Source organism: Pristiophorus japonicus, chromosome 1 (assembly GCF_044704955.1).
Source record: "Pristiophorus japonicus isolate sPriJap1 chromosome 1, sPriJap1.hap1, whole genome shotgun sequence".
In the NCBI taxonomy this organism is placed as follows: Eukaryota; Metazoa; Chordata; class Chondrichthyes; family Pristiophoridae; genus Pristiophorus; species Pristiophorus japonicus.
Window position 1 is genome coordinate 127,035,201 of NC_091977.1, and position 27,530 is coordinate 127,062,730.

The 27,530-nt window shown below is 43.6% G+C and overlaps 1 protein-coding gene across 1 annotated transcript in view; it reads left to right on the plus strand.

Annotated features, from left to right (window-relative positions):
* aldh7a1 (aldehyde dehydrogenase 7 family, member A1) overlaps nt 1-27,530 on the plus strand; it is a 66,999-nt gene that overhangs the window by 28,223 nt on the left and 11,246 nt on the right. Inside the window, exons 5-12 of the mRNA XM_070883018.1 lie at nt 2,355-2,478; nt 5,540-5,672; nt 9,132-9,176; nt 12,462-12,539; nt 20,315-20,412; nt 20,563-20,604; nt 26,862-26,956; nt 27,120-27,204. Coding sequence (XP_070739119.1) covers nt 2,355-2,478; nt 5,540-5,672; nt 9,132-9,176; nt 12,462-12,539; nt 20,315-20,412; nt 20,563-20,604; nt 26,862-26,956; nt 27,120-27,204 — 700 coding nt within the window. The remainder of the gene's footprint in view (nt 1-2,354; nt 2,479-5,539; nt 5,673-9,131; nt 9,177-12,461; nt 12,540-20,314; nt 20,413-20,562; nt 20,605-26,861; nt 26,957-27,119; nt 27,205-27,530) is intronic.

The window sequence follows — 27,530 nt, forward strand, 5'->3', positions numbered from 1 at the left end:
GAATAGTTTGGAGATAACAAAATCAAGCATAAGGCTTTCAGTGTTGGGGTAGGATTTGCTGAGGCAGGGGCAGAGACAAGTGATATTATTCAAGTGGAAGAAGGAGGTCCTCATGAAGTGGAGGATATGAGGTCGGGAGCTCAGCTTGGGGTCAGAAAGAATGCCGAAGTTGCGAATAATTTGGTTCAGCCTGAGCATGGGCAGGAAGGAGGATGGAATCGGTGGCTATGGAACAGAGTTCGTGGCAGAGGCGGGAGACCATTCTTGAGGCAATTAGAAGCTGATTAGCCAGCTGGATCCTAGGATCAAACAGATTGGAAACCTCTTTTTGTTGCTAGAGAACTTTATTGATTGGAAATGTCTGGGTTTCTTTTTGAAAAATATTGGATCTGTAACAATGTGACATCTGGTCAGACACTCACTAGATGCAAAACATTTACTTGGAGATTACCAAGTCTCTCATTGCACTGTTCACAGCAAGTCGGAGGGTATGCTGCTTTATAAAGTCAGGAACGTTATTCTGTGTAAACTGTAGACACGTGCCCCTTTTACAAAAACTAATTGCTGTTAAGTAAACACTTAATTCATAGAGGTCAAAAGAGGCTGTTGCTGGTGTTCAGTAAATGTTTGCTTGAGTTCATATAGAGATGTTAGCAGAGATACTACAGGCATCCTTGCTCTGGTATTTTTTGTTCCTGCAGAGTTTAGAGTATAGAAACATAGAAAATAGGTGCAGGAGTAGGCCATTCGGCCCTTCGAGCCTGCACCGCCATTCAATGAGTTCATGGCTGAACATGCAACTTCAGTACCCCATTCCTGCTTTCTCGCTATACCCCTTGATTCCCCCTAGTAGTAAGGACTACATCTAACTCCTTATTGAATATATTTAATGAATTGGCCTCAACAACTTTGTGGTAGAGAATTCCACAGGTTCACCACTCTCTGGGTGAAGAAGTTTCTCCTCATCTCGGTCCTAAATGGCTTACCCCTTATCCTTAGACTGTGACCCCTGATTCTGGACTTCCCCAACATTGGGAACATTCTTCCTGCATCTAACCTGTCTAAACCCATCAGAATTGTTAATGTTTCTATGAGATCCCCTCTCATTCTTCTGAACTCCAGTGAATACAAGCCCAGTTGATCCAGTCTTTCTTGATATGTCAGTCCCGCCATCCCGGGAATCAGTCTGGTGAACTTTCGCTGCATTCCCTCAATAGCAAGAATGTCCCTCAAGTTAGGAGACCAAAACTGCCATCTAATCGATCTACTCATTTGTATAATAAACATACTTTAAAACCAGCAGCTCAGGAAATTTGGAGTGAGTGTACATTTGGTCAGCAATAACCATATTTTGGGTGAGATGTTAAACTGGAACTCTGTCTGCCCTCAGCTGGAAAAGATCCCATGGCACTATTTCAAAGAAAAGCAGGGGAGTTCTCCCCAATGTCCTAGCCAATATTATTCCTCAACCAGCATCACTAAAACGGATTATCTGGCCATTATCACATTGCTGTTTTCAGGACCTTGCTGTGCGCAAATTAGCTGCTGCATTTCCTATATTGCAACAGTAACTACACTTCAAAAAGTACATTGATTGTAAAGCACTTTGGGACGTCCCAAGGTCATGAAAGGTGCTTTATAAATTCAAGTCTGTCTCTTTCTTTTAAGGCCATATCCCAGGATCACTTTTTTTTTAATAAAGTCACTTATAATTTAATTATTTTAAATTTAAACTTGCTCTGAAAACTGTGTAGACAATTAAATTGGCCTCATGAGAAGTTACAAAACCTTATTTCAGGGCATTCATTGAAGCACCCATGGGAACTAATTTTTTAACATAGAAAAGAATTCCCATTGCCTCCTTTTTATTCTGCAAATAAGGTATAATTTACATATTGTGTAACAAAGTATTTGTTCCATCTTGAGAAAATGAACAAGTTGTTGCCCCTCCGTTGCAGAAGTAACTTGGTATGAGGATGTGCCCTTGCTTAACTACTTTGAGTATTTTAACATAGTTGAAATGAAAATGTTGGATCATTTACTGTAACTACAGTCATTATTTGTATATCAGAAATAATAATTGGTTTTAATTGCTAGTTGCCCTAATATTTTTCTATTAACTTCTGATATAACTTTCAACAAATTTTGCATGCTGGAGAATGACACCAGTGTAGAGCCTTATTCTGAAGTGGTCTTTTTGCACGGAGAATACACAAATGGAAACCCCAATCAGTTAATATATAGGCTTATTGCAGAATATGGATGTTGAAAAATTCTAAATTTGCGATCCTATAGTATTGCCTGCAAACAATCATGTTTCTAATTCTGATTTTTTTTTTTTGTTTACTGTTAAGCTTTCTTTGGAGATGGGGAAAATTTCTGTTGAAGGTGTAGGAGAGGTTCAGGAATTTATAGATATCTGTGACTATGCAGTTGGACTGTCTCGAATGTTTGGAGGGCCTGTGCTACCATCGGAACGTGAGTGCAGTAATATATTCCATCTCTTGATGCTGCTATGAATGTCTGTTGTATTAAAGCAAAATACTGCAGATGCTGGAATCTGGAATAAAAGCAGAAAATGCTGGCAATCTCAGCAGGTCAGGCAGCATCTGTGGAGAGATAGCAGAGTTAATGTTTCAGGTCGATGACCCCGAAACGTTAACTCTGCTTCCTCTCCACAGATGCTGCCTGACCTCCTGAGATTTCCAGCATTTTCTTTTTGTATTATTCTTTTTGCTTTTTGAATTTGGTAATTATAATTATTATAAAAGCTGCAGTTGAAATTAGAGTAAACTATTTACTCAAGAGAAACTGAATTAATCTCTGGCAAACAACAAAGGCTTGAGCAACATCTGCTTCACCCCGGTTAGATTTTTTAAGTTTCTATTTTATAGACGAGAGATATCCGATGTGTTTGATGTCGGCAGATAAGAATTTATTTTATTGCCAAAGGATGTATTTAACTTCCCAATGATATTGAGTACTGGGTTATTGTGAAAGCTGTTTTCTACAGCCATTCCTGTTTCTGATTATTGTCCAAGGATGCTAAATGCAAGTATCAGCATGTTTTCCAGTTAGCAATTGCAAAATAGTTTTTACAAGTATATTCCTACCTGGAGGGATGGCATGTGAAAAGTGGCAATATCTGCATGAATTGAGACAACAGCAAAATATTTTTCACTAGATTAATTAAGACTGCATTAATTGAAATGTTGGTGACATATTGTAGTTTTTGTAACCACTCACAATCTGTAAATATGCTTTAATAAACACCCACTGTTGCTATATGGGTGTCAGCTGTGGCTCAGTGGGCAGCATTCTCTTGCCTCTGAGTCAGAAGGTTGTGGGGACTTCAGGGACTTGAGCACATAAATCTAGGCTGATACTTCAGTGCAGTGCTGAGGGAGTGCTGCACTGTTGGAGGTGCCATCTTTCAGATGAGACGTTAAACCCAGTGTCCTGGCCAATATTAGTCCCTCATTCGCCATTACATTTTTTAAAAAAACAGGTTGGGCTAGATTTTCGTCAACTTTGCGACACTGTTTTCACCACGATTTGACCCTCTGCGGTGAAAACCTGGTCGAAGGGATCTTCGGGCACCTTTTTGCGACGGCACTTCCACGTACCGTCGGGGAGAGGTGCAACGATGTGCAACGCCGCGGATTGCGTTACCGTACTTTTGGCACACTCCGCCACACCCAGCATACAGACAGGTCAAACCTGTTGGTGCAGCCCTGCCAGCAGCGGTAAATATGAAGACCTGAAAAAAAAAGTTAAGTTAAAGTTTTTATTTTTATATGATTTTTCAGTGATTTAGTAGGTAAGGGTTTTGTGAATGTTTTTGTTTCTTGCAATTCCACCCCCCCCCCCCCCCCCCCCCCCAAGGCGCCTCTCGCAGTGCTACTGGCCTTGGACTAAAGTTGCCGACTCGCGGTTTGCGCGTGAATCCTCGTGCAACGGTGATTTTATCCATGGCGCAGACATTTAGACCTAAAAACAGTAGCGCAGCGAAAACTCTTATTTTGGCGTAAAACTACCATTTTCGTCGATAACCGAAAATCTAGTCCGTCATAAGAACATAAGAATATAATAGGAACAGGAGTAGGCCATACGACCCCTCGAGCCTGCTCCGCCATTCAATAAGATCATGGCTGATCTGATTATGGACTCAGCGCCATTTCCCCGCCCACTCCCCATAACCCCTTATTTCCTTATCGTTTAAGAAACTGTCTATTTCTGTCTTTAAATTTATTCAATGTCCCAGCTTCCACAGCTCTCTGAGGCAGCGAATTCCACAGATTTATAGCCCTTTGGGAGAAGAAATTTCTCCTCATCTCAGTTTTAAATGGGCGGCCCCTTATTCTAAGATCATGCCCTCTAGTTCTAGTCTCTCCCATCAGTGGAAGCATCCTCTCTGCATCTACCTTGTCAAGCCCTCTTGTAATCTTACACCTCTCATTCTTCTGAATTCCAATGAGTAGAGGCCCAACCTACTCAACCTTTCCTCATAAGTCAACCCATTATCACATTGCTGTTTATGGAAGCTTGCTGTGTGCAAATTGGCTGCCACGTTTCCCAGATTACAACAGTGACTACACTTCAATAGTACTTCATTGGTTGTAAAGCACTTTGAGTCGTCCGGTGGTCGTGAAAGGCACTATATAAATGCAAGTCTGTCTTCTTTCTTTTCTATGATCAGTAATTCCTTCAAACAACAATGCGAATACATCCACACACAGACCATGTCAGGCACTAAATTTAACTATTTGCTTATTTGTATGACTCTGGCCAACAGAAATGGATTTCCCATGCTATAAGAAATTGCCTTAGGAGCTCTTGGATGAAACATCTTTTAATATTAATCTGAAACTATTAGAGGACACTGGTACGCCAGTATTCCTTTTATATGGGGTTCGCTTTGTACTCTGGAGTCTCTAATTTAGTATTCTGGTTCTCTTCACATAAAAAAAATTAGAATAGGAAAATATAGTGGGCTCAAAAAGCCTTTCCCCTTTTCAGACTTCAGCGCACTCTCTCTCATTCTATCCCTTAATCCATTCACTCTTCAGAAGCACACTGATCCTTTTTTAAAAAAAAAAATCTCAATCTTGGTTTAATCCAGCATTAAATTGGCAGTTTTGCACATAGTGAATAGTATAGAGGTGGAGGAAGAGAAATTAATTGTAGTAGATTTGAACAATTGAAGTAGAAGGTACTCTATATCAGACTGTAATACCTAATGTGAGTCTAGTAGATGCTGAAACTGTATGAAACAGACATCCCTCGCCTTGTTGTGTACACAAACCTTTTTGTTTAACTCTGAGTAGATAAAGACTATGTAGAATTTCCATGAGGTTTGTCCCACTCTCCCACCATAACTTCAGCAGAAGATCGGCAGAAACCCCAGGGAAATTATGTAAAGGATGGGAAATGGGGAAAACTTGCATGGAATTCTATACCCATATATTTATCATGGGATTATGTGAAGAAATCAAGAATGTATTTAATTGACACTTGACTTCCATAAATTCTTTCCTAGGTCCTGGGCATGCTCTAATTGAACAATGGAATCCACTCGGTCTAGTAGGAATCATCACTGCCTTTAACTTTCCAGTGGCTGTTTATGGCTGGAATAATGCCCTTGCACTTGTGTGTGGAAACTGTTGCCTTTGGTGAGTTATTTTTATAGAGATGATCTGAGCTGCGTTCTTGCTTTTCGCATTAATTCATTTGTCTTATTATGAAAATGTATGTTTAGTTTGCATAATTTGATTTATGGAAGTTTGCGCGGGATAGGATGGATCTGTTTGTTTGATTCTTGACCTTTCCCATGCAGCCAAAAGTGATGGGCTCATTGGCTGAAAGTTATTTTTCTGTCTCCCTCCATTTTGCTGGCTGTAAGGGCTCTTGTGCAGTCCATTTCTTACTGGGATAAAATTGAAGCCCACAGTAATGCCTGGTCTGTGGAATGATAATTCACAAGGTGAGAGGGGATTGGATGAAGTAACCCTGCAGCTGACCTGGAAATGCTTGATGCTTCTATTGAGTCATAAAAGTCTGTGTGTGATAAGGGGGCTGGGGCCGGGGGATTGAAGAGAATACGTGCCCCAGTACTGACGTGCCTTTTAAAACATTTATTCTCGAGTTGTTTGTGATGCTGGCAAGGCCCATCCCTATTTATTGTAATGATTGCTTTTACAACCGGGTGGCTTGCTAGGTCACTTCAGAGGGCACTTAAGATTCAGTCCTGTCTTGTCTGACTGGAGTCATTTTGGTGAGACTAGATAGAGGTACCAGACTCCCTTTCCTAAAGAACAACAATCTGGCTGCTTTCATGGTCATTTTTCTGCTGCGAGCCTAAAAATGACCAGATTTATTGAATTAAATTTTGCAACTGAATATAATAAATTTGTGGGTTAACACTAGAAAATTGACCATTGCAAGAATAGCAGATACTATGGCAATTAGAGGTGAGTAGTAAATGCACTCTTGCCAGTGTTTTCATATCCGAGAGCAAATTTTTTGATCAAGCCGCTCCATATAATTTATGGAGTGAATAATGACCCTGTTGATTTGCCCCGCACATAGTTTCTAACTTACAACTCATTCTCATTCTAGCAAGGCACATTTCCATAGTTTTTGTTAGTATGATTTTGCATGTTTGTTAATAAAGGTTGAACCTCCCTTATCCAGAACCCTCTGGACCTGGCCTGTTCTGGATAAGGGATTTTTCCAGACGTTAAATTGGATGGCACAGGTACTGAGCAAGGGGATATTGGGGCTGGGAGTGCGGCAGAGAGATCATGGGGAGGGGGTGAATCATGGCATCAGGCCAGCGATTGCGGGAGTCGGCAGTGAAGAAGGACTTCAATTTGTTCATGTCGGAGGTCTGCGCATGCGCCATCCGGTGGCTGGGAATGAACATAAGAACATAAGAAATAGGAGCAGGAGTAGGCCATACAGTCCCTCAAGCCTGCTCCGCCATTTAATACGATCATGGCTGATCTGATCATGGACTCAGGTTCACTTCCCTGCCCGCTCCCCATAACCCCTCATTCTCTTATCGTTTAAGAAGTTGTCTATTTCTGTCTTAAATTTATTCATTGTCCCAGCTTCCACAACTCTCTGAGGCAGAGCATTCCACAGATTTACAACTCTCGGAGAAGAAATTTCTCCTCATCTGTTTTAAATGGGCGGTCACTTATTCTAAGATCATGTCCTCTAGTTCTAGTCTGCCCCATCAGTGGAAACATCCTCTCTGCATCCACCTTGTCAAGCCCCCTCATAATCTTATACGCTTTGATAAGATCACCTCTCATTCTTTTGAATTCCAATGAGTAGAGGCCCAACCTACTCAACCTTTCCTCATAAGTCAACCCTCTCATCTCTGGAATCAACCTTGTGAACCTTCTCTGAACTGCCTCCAAAGCAAGCATATTCTTTCGTAAATATGGAAACCAAAACTGCATGCAGTATTCCAGGTGTGGCCTCACCAATACCCTATATAACTATAGCAAGACTTCCCTGCTTTTATACTCCATTCCCTTTGCAATAAAGGCCAAGATTCCATTGGCCTTCCTGATCACTTGATGTACCTGCATAACAACCGTTTGTGTTTCATGCACAAGTACCCCCAGGTGCCGCTGTACTGCAGCACTTTGCAATCTTTCTCCATTTAAATAATAACTTGCTCTTTGATTTTTTTTCCTGCCAAAGTGCATGAGCTCACACTTTCCAACATTATACTCCATCTGCCAAATTTTTGCCCACTCACTTAGCCTGTCTATGTCCTTTTGCAGATGTTTTTTGTCCTCCTCACACACTGGATGAGGGGTGTTTACGGATGAGGGAGTTCTGGATAAAGGAGGTTCAACCTGTACTGTTACCTTGCACTCTTTCATGTTCTATCCCCAAGCTATGGACCAACTACCACTTTTCCACCTGTTCCTCTTCATACTTTGCAACCCAAATGCTCTGCTTTGTCTTATTCCTGTCTCTTAATCCACAAGATTCTAAGATATCTTTCTTACCAGATCTTGATGCTAATCTCTTAAGAAAACTGTACTTTGGTCCCAGTATTAGCTTTCAACTTCAATTTGGGCACTTGACGTTCGTGATCTCTCGTCACAACTATAGAAATATTACTCTTCTAACCCAGTTCTAGTTGTTTACCTTATTCTGCTAATAGTGACACAACAGTCATAACAAAATAGCAATCCAGAAAATGTTGCTCACAAACTCTGAAAACTGAGTTTTTTTAAAAAAGATTCTTGATTGGTATGTTTCCTGGACATGGATCTGCCATACACTTTTAGTTTCAAAACTGTAATAAATGTAAATATCTCAAATTTATAAATTCTGCAAAATAATAATAGAAATAGAATGATTTTACAAGAACTAATTTGCAGGGTTATGGTGAAAAAACTATAGTGAGGTACTAAATTGGACAGCTTTTTCAAAGAGGCAGCACTGGTGCAATAGGCTGAATGGCCTCCTATGCTGTAAGAATTTGATTCTAGCTGGATATCTGCAATAACCACCTTTTTAAAGGTATAATCCTGTCTATAAATGGGGGAAAATGTCTTTGAGCAGGATCAGAGTTAGTTTTATTTCGGAAATTGAAGATTGCCATATATAATGTATTTGCAATGAAAATAGGATGCAATGGATTTCAAATTTGCAATGTCAACTACAGTTAACTTTGAAAAGTAAACTCACAGCAGTTAGACTTGGCAACGTTCATCTTTTTTGAATCAGCCTTTTCCTTGATTTCAGAATTGGTAATGCTGCCTGCAAAATAAAAAATGCAATTGTGTATTCCTGCTTATGCTCATGAAGGTAACCCAATGCTGAAATGATCGGAGTCTGAATGTTATAGGGCTGCAATGTCCCTGCAGCAGTCACTGTCAAAACATTACAATGTTGCTGGAATTTCCAATGTTCTTGAAATGAATGGCAGTCCAAATGTACTCTGATTTATGCTGTTATTATTTCCCCCTCCCTATCCCCTTAACGTAGTGATAAAGCTGAGTTTGAGCAAGTTAACCATGATTTGCACCATCTTTAAGTAGCAGCATTTCTTTGTGGTTATGTGCATTAAGAATTTTTCGACACGTATCTTATGTTCACAGGAAAGGAGCTCCTACAACTCCTCTAACTAGTGTAGCAGTTACACAGTGAGTATTTTTTCTGCTGACAATGAATGTTTTACTGTTATCAACAAGAATAGGTTACCGCTACCTGAACTGATAGAATTGTTTAATATGTAACATGACCTTTATGTGGACTTGGCCCTTTTTATAAATTTTAGCTAAGGTCCTACATAAGTGACTATTAACAGAAATGAGGTATCTTGCCTGCCAACATCTAGAACATAAGAAAAAGGAGCAGGAGTAGGCCATATGGCTCCTCGAGCCTGCTCCGCCATTTAATACGATCATGGCTGATCCGATCATGGACTCGGGTCCATTTCCCTGCCTGCTCCCCATAACCCCTTATTCCCTTATCGTTTATGAAACTGTCTATTTCTGTCTTAAATTTATTCAATGTCCCAGCTTCCACAGCTCTCCGAGGCAGCGAATTCCACAGATCCACAACCCTCAGAGAATTTCTCCTCATCTCTGTTTTTAAATTGGCAGCCCCTTATTCTAAGATCATGCCCTCTAGTTCTAGTCTCCCCTATCTGTGGAAACATCCTCTCTGTATCCACCTTGTCAAGCCCCCTCATAATCTTATACGTTTCGATAAGATCACCTCTCATTCTTCTGAATTCCAGTGAGAAGAGGCCCAACCTACACAACCTTTCCTCATAAGTCAATCCCCTCATATCCGGGATCGACCTTGTGAACCGTCTCTGAACTGCGTCCAAAGCAAGTATATCCTTTCGTAAATATGGAAACCAAAACTGCACGCAGTATTCCAGGTGTGGCCTCACCAATATCCTGTACAACTGTAGCAAGACTTCCCTGCTTTTATATTCCATCTCCTTTGCAATAAAGGCCAATGTTTCCATTGGCCTTTATGATCACTTGTTGTACCTGCATACTATCCTTTTGTGTTTCATGCACAGGTACCCCCAGGTTCCGCTGTACTGCGGCACTTTGCAATCTTTCTCCATTTAAATAATAACATGCTCTTTTTGATTTTTTTTTTCTGCCAAAGTGCATGACCTCACACTTTCCAACATTATACTCCATCTGCCAAATTTTTGCCCACACACTTAGCCTGTATGTCCTTTTGCAGATTTTTTGTGTCCTCCTCACACATTGCTTTTCTTCCCATCTTTGTATCATCAGCAAACTTGGCTATGTTACACTCGATCCCTTTCTCCAAGTCATTAATATGGATTGTAAATAGTTGGGGTCCCAGCACTGATCCCTGCGGCACCCCACTGGTTACTGATTGCCAACCCGAGAATGAACCATTTATCCCGACTCTCTTTTCTGTTCGTTAGCCAATCCTCTACTAATGCTAATATATTACCCACAACCCCATGAACTTTTATCTTGTGCAGTAACCTTTACCAGTAATCTCCACCTACCTTTTTGGTTTAGGTCAAGCCCATCTGGTCTGTATAGGCTCTCTCTATTCCAAAATGTATCCCACTGGTTGAGAAATCGAAACCCGGACTCCTTACACCAAAGCCTTAGCCACACATTGGTCTGCTTAATTACTACCTGTTTCTAGTATGTGGCACAGGTAGTGTCATGTATTCAACTGTCCATGTAACCCATTTAAAAGCTGACCTAAGTTGTATACCTTGAGAACACTGACCACAGGGGGCGAACTTGTGGGAGACACTCCTAACCTGGACTTTCCGGTATAAAAGGGGAAGCTCCACCCACCGTCTGCCTCTTGAGGTCTTGGTAATAAAGGTAACTGGTCACAAAATGATCTTTTCTCAAGTATGGGCCTCGAGTGCATTTATACTGTATAGTAAGGACATATTGGGTAGTATTTTGGAAAATACGATACTTTAAGTCCTTCTTAAGCCTGCTTCCTAATGGTCTAAATTTAGCATGAAGAATTTCTGGTGTACTCCTACATATGTTATTTGTTCCCACATAGGTGACGACAGTTGGTTCCTCACCTGCTCCCTTTAGCGTATTGTCAACCTGGAATGTGGGATCCTCCACCCAACCACTCAGGAGGCAACATACCATTCCTTTCTCTAGGTCCAGTTTATATAGAATTCTATATGTAAACAGAATAATCAAATCAACCAATGCCACAACCTCTCTGCTACTTTCTCTCCTTTCCTGATCGATTACTGGATTGGGGATGTCTGCTCCTGCCCTACTAGCCTACCATGACTTCTGACCCCCCTTTCCCCCCCCCCCCCCATCTCCTCTAGGCACTGGGGCCTCCTCTCCTACTCTGACCACCACTGTGGTCTTCTGTAACACCTCATTTATTTAAAAACTTCTCCCTCCTGAATATTTTGATGCGTAGCCAGTCATTCACTAAGTCTGAACACTTCAGCAGCCTTCAATGCATCGACAAGCTTGCAGTTAGTTGTTACAGCTGAAACCCTCCAAGATCTGAGCTTGGAATGCAAACATCTTTCAACTTCTACAATGTACAGAGTGTTCTATCCTCCTGCAACTTTAAATTTTACATTTTGTTTGAGTTTTAAAAAAAAAGCTCAAGGAGAATTGAAAGGACAAAGACAAAACCCCCTTCAATTAACTTTCTTGAATTCCCCTCCTCCCTTTTTTTGCTCTTGTCCCTCAGTTAATTTACTTGGCACCTCCTTCCCACTTTCACCCCATTCCCGCTTTAGAAACCTCACTGTTTCCCAGCTCACTCTGTTGTGTTCTTGCAAGTATCACCTTAAAACACGCATCTATTTCAACAGTGACCGTCAGTCAGCCCCAACCACACGGTGCCTAACTAATGTCTGGCCATTGATCTACTTGCAGTTACTGGACAGTTAACTGCTAACTGATGTACAATTCATTCAAGTTTAAAAATTAAGCTTAAATTGCAGTTTCAAAATTCAACTTACTTTGCAGTTTCAGTGTGAGTTTTAAAAAAAAATGCACCATTTCTGCTCATCACTGAATTCCCATTCTGACCATATTCCTGTTTTAGGAGTCCTCGCTCTGTTCCCAGATCACTACATTAGCAGTTCACTTTGTTGTGCTCTCTGATCCAGATTTATATAAGCATGACAGAAGGATGGAGTTCAAAAAAAATACTATCAGAAGCACATTTAAGTATTTTGTGGTCAAGTGCAACATGCTGTGTTTTTTTTTAAAGGACTATTTTTAAAGGAGAATTTTTTTGTAAATCCTCAAACTGCAGAATGAAAATTCAATTTTTAGTGGTATCCTTTATCCTGAAGTTATGACTATTAAAATACAGGCTTTCTCTCCTGCCTTGAGTTCTATCTAATTTTAAAATTAGAGCATTTACAAACTTCGCAAGTTGTTGTAATTTCTTATTATTTCTCTATCCAGAATTGTTGCACAGGTTTTAGAAGAGAACAAATTACCCGGAGCCATTTGTTCACTAACATGTGGTGGTGCTGACATTGGGTAAGTGAAGAAAGAGTAATGACAACAGACTCGTGCTGCTGTTCATGCTCTTCAAATGTCATCTGGATGTGTGGGTATCAGTCATTGTTCTATTCACCAGTGTAATAATACTTGAGACTTTCCCAATGGCTGATAGCAGGGAGATCTCCTCTGTAGTTGCCACAGTCGGACCTGTTCTCTTTTCTTAAAAAAAGATACACGATTACTGCATCTGAGATCCCCGGCATGCTCTCCTCCCTCCAGATGAGAGATATGAGGTTGTGTATTCGCGTCAGCAGTGCTTCTCCGCCATACTTCAATGCCTCAGCAGGGATTCCGTCCGCACCTGTAGCCTTGTTGTTGGTAGAATCCTCCTCAACCTCTTCCCGAGGCCGAGGAGCTCCTCCCGGAGTCACAGTGCGGATTTCGTCCTCTACGGGGCACAACGGACATGATTTTTGCAATGCGACAACTACAGGAAAAATGCAGGGAACAGCTCCGGCCCTTATACATGGTCTTCTTCGACCTTACAAAGGCCTTTGACACTGTCAACTGTGAGGGTCTATGGAGCGTCCTCCTCCGTTTCGGATGCCCCCAGAAGTTGGTCACCATCCTCCGCCTGCTCCACAACGACATGCAGGCTGTGATCCTTACCAACGCATCCACCGCAGACCTAATCCACATCCGGACCTGGGTCAAACATGGCTGCGTCATCGCCCCAATCCTCTTCTCAATCTTTCTCGCCGCCATGCTCCACCTCACAGTAAACAAATTCCCCGCTGGAGTGGAAGTAAACTACAGAACCAGGGGGAACCTGTTCAACCTGCGCCGTCTCCAGGCCAGATCCAAGACCACCCCAACCTCTGTCGTCGAGCTATAGTACGCGGACGACGCCTGCATCTGCGTACTTACAGAGGCTGAACTCCAGGACATAGTTGATATATTTACTGAGGAATACGAAAGCATAGTCCTTACGCTAAACATCCGTAAGACAAAGTTCCTCCATCAGCGCATTTGGAAAGCAGTGACAGGATCAGTCCAAGTCAGCATGGATTTATGAAAAGGAAATCATGCTTGACAAATCTTCTCGAATCATTTGAGGATGTAACTAATAGGCCCCAAGTTTCCATACGCTACAAAAACAGGCACCCCTCCGAGCTAGGCGCCCGTTTTTCGCGCCGGAAATAAAACGCGCGATTCTGGAGCGCCCTGCAGCTCCATGGCAGCTTAGCGCGGCGCCCAGGGGGCGGAGCCGACCACTCGTGCCGATTTTGTAAGTGGGAGGGGGCGGGTACCATTTAAATTAGTTTTTTTTCCTGCCGGCAACCCTGCGCGTGCGCGTTGGAGCATTCGTGCACGCGCAGTGTGAAGGAAACATTGGCACTCGGCCATTTTTGTAGTTCTTTGTAGCTGTTTAATTTTTGAACATTTTTTAATAAAAACACATTGCCCTTCCATGATCAGCACTGAGGCTTCTTGCAGCAGTGAGAAGGCTGCAGGAAGCCGCAGAAAGTTGAGGCAGCCGTTTCCCGACGGCCTCCCCCCCCCCCCCCCCGCCGTCGGGAATGGCTGCTCAACTTGTGAGGCTTCCTGCAGCCTTCTCACTGTCTCCTCCTCCCCCCCCCCCCCCCCCCCCCGCTGCGTTCAGTCGGTCGGGCCCGCACTCCCTCCCCCCGCCGTCTGGAACGGCTCCCCCCCCCCCCCCGCTGCGGTCGGTTGGGCCCGCGCTCCTTCCCCCGCCGGCTGCCTCCTCCCCACCTGCCGTCGGGAACGAACGGCTGCCTCGTTTTGTGAGGCTTCCTGCAGCATTCTCCGTGACTGAAGCACTTTCACACAGGTAGGAAGATGGTTTATTTAATCTTTTCTTTGCTTATAAATTTTTATTCAGGTTGGATTTATTTGTATAATATTTGTAGAAATATAAATAAGGATTTATTGTAGAATTTAATGACTTCCCTCCCCCCCCCACCTCGTTCTGGACGCCTAATTTGTAACCTGCGCCTGATTTTTTAATCTGTAGACAAGGTTTTTTCAGTTCTACAAAAATCTTCACTTGCTCCATTCTAAGTTAGTTTGGAGTATGTTTTCACTGTGGAAACTTTGAAATCAGGCGTCAGTGGCCGGACATGCCCCCTTTTGAAGAAAAAATTCTGTTCCAAAGTGAACCTGTTCTACCTGACTAGAACTGCAGAAAAAAAAATGTGGAGAATTGCGATTTCTAAGATAATCCGTTCTCCACCAGTTGCTCCTAAAAAAAAATCAGGCGCAAATCATGTGGAAACTTGGGGCCGTAGAGTGGACAAGGAAGAACTAGTGGATGTGGTGTATTTGGACTTTCAAAAGGCTTTTGACAAGATCCCACACGAGATTGGTGTGCAAAATTAAAGCACATGGTATTGGGGGTAATGTATTGATTGATAGAGAACTGGTTGGCAGACAGGAAGCAGAGAGTTGGGATAAACGGGTCCTTTACAGAATGGCAGGTAGTGACTAGTGGGGTGCCGCAGGGCTCAATGCTGGGCCCCCAGCTATTTACAATATACATTGATGATTTAAATGAAGGAATTGAGTGTAACATCTCCAAGTTTGCAGATGACACTAAGCTGGATGGCGGTGTGAACTGTGAGGAGGAGGATGCTAAGAGGCTGCAGGGTGAATTGGACAGGTTAGGTGATTGGGCAAATGCATGGCAGATGCAGTATAATGTGGATAAATGTGAGGTTATCCACTTTTTGGTGGCAAAAACAAGAAGTCAGAATATTATCTGAATGGCGGCAGATTAGGAAAAGGGGAGGTGCAACGAGACCTGGGTACATCAGTCATTGAAAGTTGGCATGCAGGTACAGCAGGTGGTGAAGAAGGCAAATGGCATGTTGGCCTTCATAGCTAGGGGATTTGTGTATAGGAGCAGGGACGTCATACTGCAATTGTACATGGCCATGGTGAGGCCTCACCTGGAATATTGTGTTCAGTTTTGGTCTCCTAATCTGAGGAAGGATGTTCTTGCTATTGAGGGAGTGCAGTGAAGGTTCACCAGACTGATTCCCGGGATGGGAGGACTGACCTATGAGGAGAGACTGGAGTTTAGAAGAATGAGAGGGGATCTCATAGAAACATATAAAATTCTGATGGGACTGGACAGGTTAGATGCAGTAAGAATGTTCCTGATGTTGGGGAAGTCCAGAACCAGGGGACACAGTCAAAGGATAAGGGCTAAGCCATCTAGGATGAAGATGAGGAGAAACTTCTTCACTCAGAGTTGTGAACCTGTGGAATTCTCTACTGCAGAGAGTTGTTGATGCCAGTTTGTCAGATATATTCAAGAGGGAGTTAGATATGGCCCTTATGGCTAAAGGGATCAAGGGGTATGGAGAGAAAGCAGGAAAGGGGTACAGAGGTGAATGATCAGGCATGATCTTACTGAATGATGATGCAGGCTCGAAGGGCCGACTGGCCTACTCCTGCACCTATTTTCTATGTGTTATGTATGAATAAAGAGTCTGACTAGATACTGTGAGCTCAAAGTAAAGTGTGACCTTAGTCTTTTACTGCAGGTCTCCAGAGTCCTTTCCAGCCTGTGAGGCCTCAAGTACAGGTGCTCCCAAAGGATTGTGTGCTCCCAAGGGATTGTGGGATCCCTTGGAACTCCAGGGGGTGAGCCCTCTGGTGATTACACAAGGTATTAACAGGTTTACATATATAACACTATGGCCCAAGTTTCCACATGATTTGCGCCTGATTTTTAGGAGCAACTGGTGGAGAACGGACTATCTTAGAAATCGCAAGTCTCCACATTTTTTTTTTCTGCAGTTCTAGTCAGGTAGAACAGTTCTACTTTGGAACAGAATTTTTTCTTCAAAAGGGGGCGTGTCCGGCCACTGACGCCTGATTTCAAAGTTTCCACAGTGAAAACGTACTCCAAACTAACTTAGAATGGAGCAAGTGAAGATTTTTGTAGAACTGAAAAAACCTGTTCTACACATTAAAAAATCAGGCGCAGGTTACAAGTTAGGCGTCCAGAACGAGGAGCGGGGGGGAAGGGAAGTCATTAAATGCTACAATAAATCCTTATTTATACTTCTACAAATAAATCCAACCTGAATAAACATTTATAAGCAAAGAAAAGATTAAATAAACCATCTTCCTACTTCCTACCTGTGTGAAAGTGCTTCAGGCATGGAGAATTCTGCAGTCAGCCTGAGGCGCCCGTTCTTCCCGCGGGGGGGGGGGGGGGGGGGGGGGAGGAGGCGCCCGTTCTTCCCGCGGGGGGGGGGGAGGAGGCGCCTGTTCTTCCCGCGGGGGGGGGGGGAGGAGGCGCCCGTTCTTCCCGCGGGGGGGGGGGAGGGAGGAGGCGCCTGTTCTTTCCCGCGGGGGGGGGGAGGAGGCGCCCGTTCTTCCCGCGGTGGGGGGGGAGGCGCCTGTTCTTTCCCGCGGGGAGGGGAGGAGGCGCCCGTTCTTCCCGCGGGGGGGGGGGAGGAGGCGCCTGTTCTTCCCGCGGGGGGGGGGAGGAGGCGCCCGTTCTTCCCGCGGGGGGGGGGGGAGGAGGCGCCCGTTCTTCCCGCGGTGGGGGGGGAGGAGGCGCCCGTTCTTCCCGCGGGGGGGGGAGGAGGCGCCCGTTCTTCCCGCGGGGGGGGAGGAGGCGCCTGTTCTTTCCCGCGGGGAGGGGAGGAGGTGCCCGTTCTTCCCGCGGGGGGGGGGAGGAGGCGCCCGTTCTTCCCGCGGGGGGGGGGGGGGGAGGAGGTGCCCGTTCTTCCCGCGGGGGGGGGGAGGAGGCGCCCGTTCTTCCCGCGGGTGGGGGGGTGGGAGAGGAGGCGCCTGTTCTTCCCGCGGGGGGGAGGATGCGCCCGTTCTTCCCGCGGGGGGGGGGGGGGGGGAGGAGGCGCCCGTTCTTCCCGCGGGGGGGGGGGGGGGGGAGGATGCGCCCGTTCTTCCCGCGGGGGGGGGGGGGGGGGAGGGGAGGAGGCGCCTGTTCTTCCCGCGGGGGTGGGGGGGGGGAGGAGGAGGCGCCCGTTCTTCCCGCGGTGGGGGGGGGGGGGGGGAGGGGAGGAGGCGCCTGTTCTTCCCGCGGGGGTGGGGGGGGGGGAGGAGGCGCCCGTTCTTTTCCGCGGGGGAGGGGGGAAGGAGACAGTGAGTGGGCTGCAAGTGCTGATGTGCTGATGGCAATGTGCTTTTATTAAAAAATGTTCAATAATTAAACAGCTACAAAGAACTACAAAAATGGCCGAGTGCCAATGTTTCCTTCACACTGCGTGTGCGCGAACGCTCCAACATGCACGCGCAGCGTTGCCGGCAGGAAAAAACTAATTTAAATAGTACATGCCCCCTCCCACTTACAAAATCGGCGCGAGTGTAGGCTCCGCCCCCCTGGACGCCGCGCCAAACAGACAAGGAGCTGCAGAACGCTCCAGAATTGCGAGTTTTTTTACCGGCGCCGTTTTAGGCGCGAAAAACGGGCGCCCAGCTCGGAGGGGCACCCGTTTTTTATCGTGTGGAAACTTGGGCCCTATGTTTCTATGTTTCTGTCCTCGCCGCACAGCACTGTCCTCCAGTCATCAAGATCCACGGCGCAGCCCTGGACACCGTGGACCACTTCCCATATCTCGGGAGCAGGCATCGACGACGAGATCTAACACCACCTCCAGTGCGCCAGTGCAGCCTTTGTCCGCCTGAGGAAAAGAGTGTTTGAAGACCAGGCCCTCAAAACTGCCACCAAGCTCATTGTCTACAGGGCTGTAGTAACACTTGCCCCTCCTCATGGCTCAGAGACATGGACCATGTACAGTGGACACCAAGTTGCTGGAGGAATATCACCAACGATGTCTCTGCAAGATCCTACTTATCCCCTGGGAGGACAGGCGCACCAACATCAGTGTCCTCATTCAGGCCAACATCCCCAACATTGAAGCACTGACCACAGTCGATCAGCTCTGCTTGGCAGGCTACATAGTTCGCATGCCAGACACGAGATTCCCAAAGCAAGTTCTCTGCTCTGAGCTCCTTCATGGCAAACGAGCCAAAGGTGGGCAGCGGAAATGCTACATGGACACCCTCAAGGCCTCCCTGATAAAGTGCGACATCCCCACCGACACCTCGAGTCCCTGGCCAAAGACCGCCCTAAGTGGAGGAAGTGCATCCGGGAGGGCACTGAGCACTTCAAGTCTCAACACCGAGAGCATACAGAAATCAAGTGCAGGCAGCGGAAAGAGCGTGCAGCAAACCAGTCCCACCCACCCCTTCCCTCAACGACTATCTGTCTCACCTGTGACAGAGACTGTGGCTCTCGTATTGGACTCTTCAGCCACCAAAGAACTCACTTCAGGAGTGGAAGCAAGTCTTCCTCGATTCCGAGGGACTGCCTATGATGATGATGATGATGATGATGAATACTTGAGAGAAGAAAAATCATGAGGGCGAAATTGCGCACACCCCAAGTGGGGGTGGTAACAGCTGCAAGGCAGGATTTCTTGCACGAGGCGCAGAAATCTTGCCCCGGCAGCTAAATTGGGCTTACCGCCCCCGAGAGTGGTGGGATCGGGGCACTAATATTCGGGAATTTTCCAGTGCTATGCAGAGAGGTGCATAACGCTGGCGAGAGCACAGGGCTCTCCCCTTCTGTTGTAGGAGAGGGCACGCTGCAAACTCTGCATTAGGGAGAAGAGGCCACCACTGGGGAGTGGGGTACCGTGGCAGGTGCCCTGTAAAGCTGGCGGGGTGTGGCGTTGCCCACGGCAGCCTTACGGACGCTAGCAAATTTTTGCTCAAAGGGCTAAGATGGGTCGCTGCACACGGTGGTGACATAGTCATTGCCGGCACAGTGGCCCGGGGCGCTACCGGTTAGCACTGCCGCTAAGCTCCTGTGGAATTTCGTGAGAGTCAGTAGTGGTGGTACACCCCAGCCTGGAGGTGCAAATTACCCCAATTTCTCCCCCCATGTTTTCAAAGATGTTTGTTGCAACAAATGTGCACATTTTTCAGTAAAAATAATGAAGGAAGTATTGACTACAAATTGACTTCCTGTGTGTACTGCCAGTTTGTTTACTGTTTTGAAAATTGACTACCTTGCTGAAGTGAGATAATGATAGTTAATAATATAGTAACTCCTGTTAACACATGTTCCTCTCTCAGAAAAGTAACCAGATCAAACATATCTTTGAGTAAACACTGATGAACAATGTAATTTTCCATTACTGTAAGGTGAATTGTCCTTTTTCAGAAAACTCACCCTGTATTAACTCCTATGTTACGATTCTAAATGTATTACCTGAATTCCACAGCACAGTGTTGATGCGAAGATCTTTGCTGAATGCTTTTTATATTTCATATCATCCTTCACACGTCAATGTCATTGTTATAGTTTGGTGCACCTATTGCATTCTATTAGTGAGATTCATGAAATTGTGACATCCCATTCATTTTCAGGAATGATAGGAATTAGCATCTCCTTAAAAGTGGGTGTATAAAATAGACACTTGATTTGTAACCACTTCATTATTGGAGTTCTACTGAGGATTATAACACAATCTTTGCTCTTACTTTATTATCCAAAACATTAAATTGAATTTCCTCTCTATCAGCCATTACTGATTTAAATTAATCTGAAGTTAATAACAAAAACAGGATTTTTATAAAATCCTGTGGTTATTGCAGTTATGGTAATTAAAAAACAACAAACAAACTGGCTTTCCTCATTTAATTAAAGTTGTCCGGAGCCAGCCAGACAGCCTTTTCTGTGAGTTTATACTTGAGTGTTCTAGAAGCTAATTGACATTCTAAAGCCATTTTTGATTTGTTTTCAGTGCTGCAATGAGCAAAGATGAACGCGTAAACCTCCTGTCTTTTACTGGTAGCACGAAAGTGGGAAAACAAGTATCGTTGGTGGTTCAAGAGCGATTTGGTAAGTGGTTGTAAGGATAGAGGCAAACCGTGAAGCTTCAATGTTTTTCTAACAAAGTTGATAATGTTAAAAAAAGAAATTGGTTAGCTGTTCTTGACCAACAGTTCTGTGAAAATTGATTTAAAATTAGTTTTTTCTCTCTACTTTTAGGGCGACAGCTTCTGGAGCTTGGTGGTAACAATGCTATCATTGGTAATGTATTGTTTTGATGAAATGTTAACTTCCTACACACAGCTATATTTTCAGACTAAAGGAATATCTTCTGTTAGTATTTTGTTTGCCTGCATAAGGCAAAGAAACAATACACGCACAGATCTAGGATTCCTTTCCCACCTCATCAAAGATATTTGGTGGTATTTTTTTCCTCTAGAAATAAAATTGGGAACTTGGATAAAAATACACCAATAACCATACAGGCTGGGGACTGGAGCTTAGTGCACAATAGTGACAATTCATAAAACTGCAAGGTTATGCATAAAGAGGTTTTAAAACCCTAGCAGGTATAAATAATAGCATAATCCAATCTTGAATATAAAGCAATCTAGTCTCATGGTAGTGTAGAGTGAAGCGTTGCTAAAACGGCACTGTTTCTAAACCAGTTATTCCGAGGGACTGCCTATGATGATATTAGACGCAATTATAACATGTCATTCTCCTTTTTATTTTTTGTTACTACAGTATCAGTGATGTGATAGACAAACAGAACTTCATTGCAAGCCTCCAATTTAAAAAGTGAAAAGTTTGTGTTCCTGACGTCAAAATTGAGACATGACCTTTTTCAATTTAAACTGGTCAACCATTCACCATATTACTTTTGTAAGAGCTAAATGTATCAGTTGTTACCAGTTGTCACATGGGCCATTCACAGGAGCATTGTACACGTGAACATACAAAAAAGGACAGGAAACTATCACTGTCGCTCCAGACTGCCCCATCCAGACATGGTGCAGCTGCATGCACCATTAAACCCTCCCCATCAGTCATGCAGTCTTCTTTGGAGAGAGAACATCTTGGGCCAATATAAGAAAAATACCTCTGGGAAATTCCTCTCTGATCCCCAAAGGAAATCAAGCAAAAATTTGTAATAACTAATGCACTAGTCACAGCTAATCCCTCCTACCTCTCTAACTTGTCATGCTTGACAAATCTTCTGGAATTTTTTGAGATGTTTCCAGTAGAGTGGACAAGGGAGAACCAGTTGATGTGGTGTATTTGGACTTTCAGAAGGCTTTCGACAAGGTCCCACACAAGAGATTAATGTGCAAAGTTAAAGCAAATAGGATTGGGGGTAGTGTGCTGACGTGGATTGAGAACTGGTTGGCAGACAGGAAGCAAAGAGTAGGAGTAAATGGGTACTTTTCAGAATGGCAGGCAGTGACTAATGGGGTACCGCAAGGTTCTGTGCTGGGGCCCCAGCTGTTTACATTGTACACTAATGATTTAGACGAGGGGATTAAATGTAGTATCTCCAAATTTGCGGATGACACTAAGTTGGGTGGCAGTGTGAGCTGTGAGGAGGATGCTATAAGGCTGCAGAGTGACTTGAATAGGTTAGGTGAGTGGGCAAATGTATGGCAGATGAAGTATAATGTGGATAAATGTGAGGTTATCCACTTTGGTGGTTAAAAACAGAGAGATAGAGTATTATCTGAATGGTGACAGATTAGGAAAAGTGGAGGTACAACGAGACCTGAGTGTCATGGTACATCAGTCATTGAAGGTTGGCATGCAGGTACAGCAGGCGGTTAGAAAGCAAATGGCATGTTGGCCTTCATAGCGAGGGGATTTGAGTACAGGGGCAGGGAGGTGTTACTGCAGTTGTACAGGGCCTTGGTGAGGCCACACCTGGAGTATTGTGTACAGTTTTGGTCTCCTAACTTGAGGAAGGACATTCTTGCTATTGAGGGAGTGCAGCGAAGGTTCACCAGACTGATTCCCGGGATGGCGGGACTGACATATCAAGAAAGACTGGACCAACTGGGCTTGTATTCACTGGAGTTCAGAGGAATGAGAGGGGATCTCATAGAAACGTTTAAAATTCTGACGGGTTTAGACAGGTTAGATGCAGGAAGAATGTTCCCAATGTTAGGGAAGTCCAGAACCAGGGGTCACAGTCTAAGGATAAGGGGAAAGCCATTTAGGACCGAGATGAGGAGAAACTTCTTCACCCAGAGTGGTGAACCTGTGGAATTCTCTACCACAGAAAGTTGTTGAGGCCACTTCACTAAATATATTCAAAAGGAGTTAGATGTAGTCCTTACTACTAGGGGGATCAAGGGGTATGGCGAGAAAGCAGGAATGGGGTACTGAAGTTGCATGTTCAGCCATGAACTCATTGAATGGCGGTGCAGGCTGGAAGGGCCGAATGGCCTACTCCTGCACCTATTTTCTATGTTTCTATGTTTGTGTCCTCACCAGAATTAATCGTGCTCTCTTTTTGAAGGCCTGCAGCAAATTCATAATCACTCGTGTTCCAGGAATTTATTCTGGACAGTTAATGACTGAAAAGAAGTGCTTCCTAGTTTCTAACTCAAGTCTATGCTTTAATATTATGTACTATTAGTTTGTGTTATCAACATAACAAAAACAGATTATCTAATCATTATCACATTGCTGTTTGTGGGAGTTTGCTTGTGCGCTAGTTAGCTGCTGCATTTCCCATATTGCAACAGTGACTACACTCCAAAAGTACTTCATTGGCTGTAAAGCGCTTTGAGACGTACAATGGTCGTGAAAGGCGCTATATAAACGTAAGTCTTTTTATTCTTTCTTTCTTTTGCTGATGCCTGCACTCCTCTCCTCCCTATCTAGTTCAAATAACTTACCCGAACAGAATCTATTCATTTCTTCACTTAAAAAATCTCACATATATCATCACAAAAGCTACTCTTCTCCAGTGGGGAAAAAGTCCCAGTTCCCCGAGCTATTCTATTCACTAATAGCCTCAAGATTAGGTATCATTCTGATAGCCCTCCTCTGGGCCTTCTCCAGAGCTTCAATGTCTCTCGCCACCCGTGAAGTCATCAAAACTGGGCATTCTAGATATAGCTGTATTAAGGTCTTTTATCGATAAGTATTTTCTAGTTTTGATTTAATTATTCTAGCTATATATTTGCTTCCCCTACTGCTTATAACACTGGGCCTTGAGTGCTTCATGAACTACAATTGCCAGATCCCTATCCTGGGGGATGGGATGCAACTCTCGTCAGGTGGCACTTTATCAAAGGCTTTTTGAACATCAAGATACACAGTATCTACTGGGATACCACCGTGCACCAGTTTTGTGATCTCTGGAAAAAAAATTGACAAAGTTGGTGAAGGTTTTACAAAGCCATTTTGGGATTAACAAATAGCTTCTGCTCTTGCTTAGTGATCTTATAGTACATCTCTAATAATTGCTTCTAGCAACTTGCCTATCATCATCGTAGGCGATCCCTCGAACGAGGATGACTTGCTTCCACACCAAAAAGGATGTGTTAGATGTTTCAATGAAGAACTGATATTCCAGTCCTGAACTCCAATTGAAGGGGTGGAAGATGCCTGTGTGTGGATTTTTTTTAACGTATGGTGGCCATTGCACATCAGTCACCACACGGGCTTGACAGAGCTAGACCTTTATCCAGTGGCAAGAGTTAACCAGGATGACTGGAGACCTGCTCTGCTACACTGACCTAGTCCGCGCACATGTGGGCTGGCCTGTGCTGCCCCTGGGCCCTTGACTCTTCTGGCCCCCTTACACTCATTTGCCGCACCTCTGCCACGATCTCTCACAGTGACTACACTTTGAAGTTCTTTATAGGCTGTTACACATGTTGGGATGTCTTGAGGTCGTGAAAGGCACAATTTAAAAAAAAAAAAATGCAAGTTGCCTGCACTGATAAACTAACTGCCATGTATTTCCTGACTTGCTCCCATTCTTAAATACAGACACCACATGGGTCTCCCTCTCGTCTATGGAACAGACACAGTACTCAACAAACTATTAAAATATGTGAGGCCTCGCATCTGGTGAAATATTTCTGTTTTAGTTTAACTTGTCTTCGGCCATTAAGCCATTTTGGTTTCATTTTACCATGCATCCTTTCTAATCAGAGAGACATGCATGACTCCTTGTCCATAAGTATGGTTTTAAAAGCCTTCCATTTGTCATCTGAATTGCAATGATCCCTTCTTGCTCCTCCCTTAACCCAACTTACTCACATCCTCTTTTATTGTTGCAAAATTAGCTCTCCTAAAATTTGGCACTAGCATTAAATTACCTGCTGCTGTAACTTGGCTACTCAATTTAAATCTGTTAATGCTGTGATCAATATTGCCCAGATGTTCCCCAATATGGAGATCCAATACCATCTTGGGATCACTGTTGAGGATTAAGTCCTGTAAATGATTTTACCCAATATTCTCTAATATGCCCCCATCAATATTTGGCTGACCATGAAAAGGCCGTCACATAATTGTGTAAATTCTTATAGTTTCCATTGAAAGGGATGGACCAAGCCATAAAAAGTAGAACAGATTTTCTTCTACTAGATTTTGTTGCTCTTTAAAATAAATCTAGAGGTGTCTGTATTAGTTTGTGTGTCATCAAATTATGTGAAAATAAATCCTGATACCTACAAGTTTCTGAATATTAATGTTGTGTAAGTGGAGTTGTGTTGGGAGTTATGAGTTTCACCATTTAAATGACACCTTCACCATTGCTGTTCACATGACTAGAATAAATAAACTAACTTTTGGCTTTTTAATAAAATGGTACATCTTGACCTCCAAATATTAATTTTGGCTTAGCTTAACGTTCAGCTACTCTAAAGCATCAATCATTTGCTGGTTCAGGCAATTCTGGTTATTTTAAACATTATGACCTTGAGATTCCATGGGCCTGCTAATACTGCCAGTATTTGAAAGTTCAGTGCACCTCATTTACATGAGGCTGGCAGAAGCGGTGCTGTTTTGCATCTGCCTGCCCCATGCAGAGGCAGTGCGCTTCCAAGAGCACACTTTATTTCAGCCATGGCTCCAATCAGTCTGATCAAGGGGGCTGATTCAGGAAGTAATTTTTTTTAATTGTCCTTTTACAGACTCCAGGCCTGGACCCTAGTTGTGTGGCCCACTTGCACACTTGTGGAGTCGGGTACGCCTTGGCTTTTGCAGCACACTGATGAAATGAAATGCCAGGTTCCAACTGAGGCTCAGTAGTGGCAAGCACTGACTTAGAAAGTCCCCACCTCCGGCCTGTCATTTGCCTTGACACAAGATTTTCCCCTTGCAAAGCATTGCGGAACATCTGAGATCTGAGTGAACTGGGCCTACACCGTTTCCTTGGTGGATCCACCAGTCCCCTGCTGAGGTTATGGTGGGAGACCAAATTTCAGGGCCTGTATTGCTTTCTTGAAATTACTGATGTTTGAGTAAGGGATTCAAATTCCATATATTATAGAATTTCAAAGAGTACAAATGCCATCTTCTGGTAAAAATCAAGTACTGCAAGACTACGGAACTGAAATTACTGGGATTGAATCTATTTTTTGTTTGTTTTTGTCGTCGCTAGAGCTGAATTCCCAGTCCAGTCACAAATGCTAACATGGATATTTTTTAAATTTTGTTGATTTTTCATTATATTTGGAACATAAACCATGCAACTTATTTTGTCCGTAATGGTGCTTTCACATTTTTATTTTTTCCCATAATATCAGAGTACATACTGTTGGACATGGTCCAAAGATCTTACAAGTGGGATAAACTGTCACTTGTGGGTTGTAAAGTCTTTCTCAATTGTGGAATTAGTGATATCTGACTTTCACATCCTCTTGTGTAATTGTTTTTATATAACCTGAATTTTTTAACTAAATACATAAGTTAATATTTGGAAACTATTTCACTTCATTTTTAGAAGAAAAACATGTGTTTCTGAAGTCCAAATATGATTTTGACTGAGGAACACTGATAATCCAGGGAATGTGTATGTAATTGACCAATGGCTTTTATATAACTTATTGCAGCTGTAGGAAACCAAATGTGATGTCAATCTTTTAAAACACAAATATGCACACACTGAAAAATTTCAAATACAAATGACCATATAACCACCTTTGTGTAATTCCCTGAAATAAAAATGGCATTGAGTAGTTAATAAAGTGTCATGTCATCTCTCTTTCTCAAATTGCCAATTCCTGTAAGAATACAAGTGTTATAGCTGAAGAAGTAATTTAAAACCTTTAATTAGGTTTCTTTCAAGTTGAGGCAATGAAGCACATGACTGCAAACATGTTTAATGGTCACCCTTTAGGAAATCACTGGCAGTCTTCTGTCGTAATGGCTAGTGACTAAATATTCGATGGAAAACTTTGTCGATGTATGTCAAGAAACTGCGATAGTGAGCAGTTCTTGCAACATGTTTGTACTTTGAGTCTCTTCATGGAATTTGACTGGTACTGTCTTATTCCTGGCAGTGTTTGATGATGCTGATCTAAACATGGTAATTCCATCCGTTCTGTTTGCTGCTGTGGGAACTGCAGGGCAGAGATGCACGACAACCAGGCGTCTGGTAAGTTATTACACTAGTCTGTACAATGTTTGCCAAACTAAACTATCAGCATTTTCTTAAGCAGGCTTACTTGTTTAAACAAAAAAAACCTGTAACAATGCTGAATTTTAAAACCGTTCAGAAATGAGAAACAGTACCTTCTCTTTTTTTTTCTGTTTTTTAGTTTTTACATGAAAGTATTCATGATAAGGTGGTGGAAAGACTCGTCAAAGCTTACAAACAGGTCCGAATTGGAGATCCATTAGACTGTAAGTTTTTTGCCTTTTTTATAGAAATGTCATTTATGGTTCAGATTGAAAGCCACCATCATTCTTGTATGACTATTATGTCATACGACTGTGGACATAAATCACTATGCCTTTTTTAAGCTGTTCAGAAAGGCCACTGAACAGATAGGCTTGAGGTAGTCTGGTTAAGCATTCAAGGCCATTAAGACATTTAGAGCTGGAACGTAGCTTGAGTAAGCAGGATCTACAGCAGCCCAATTGTCAATTTCAAACTTGAAATGGAGAGCTGGAATGAGGCCTTCAGTGTCAAGAAACTTAAAGCCAGGACCAGAGCTGGTAGTACTCGG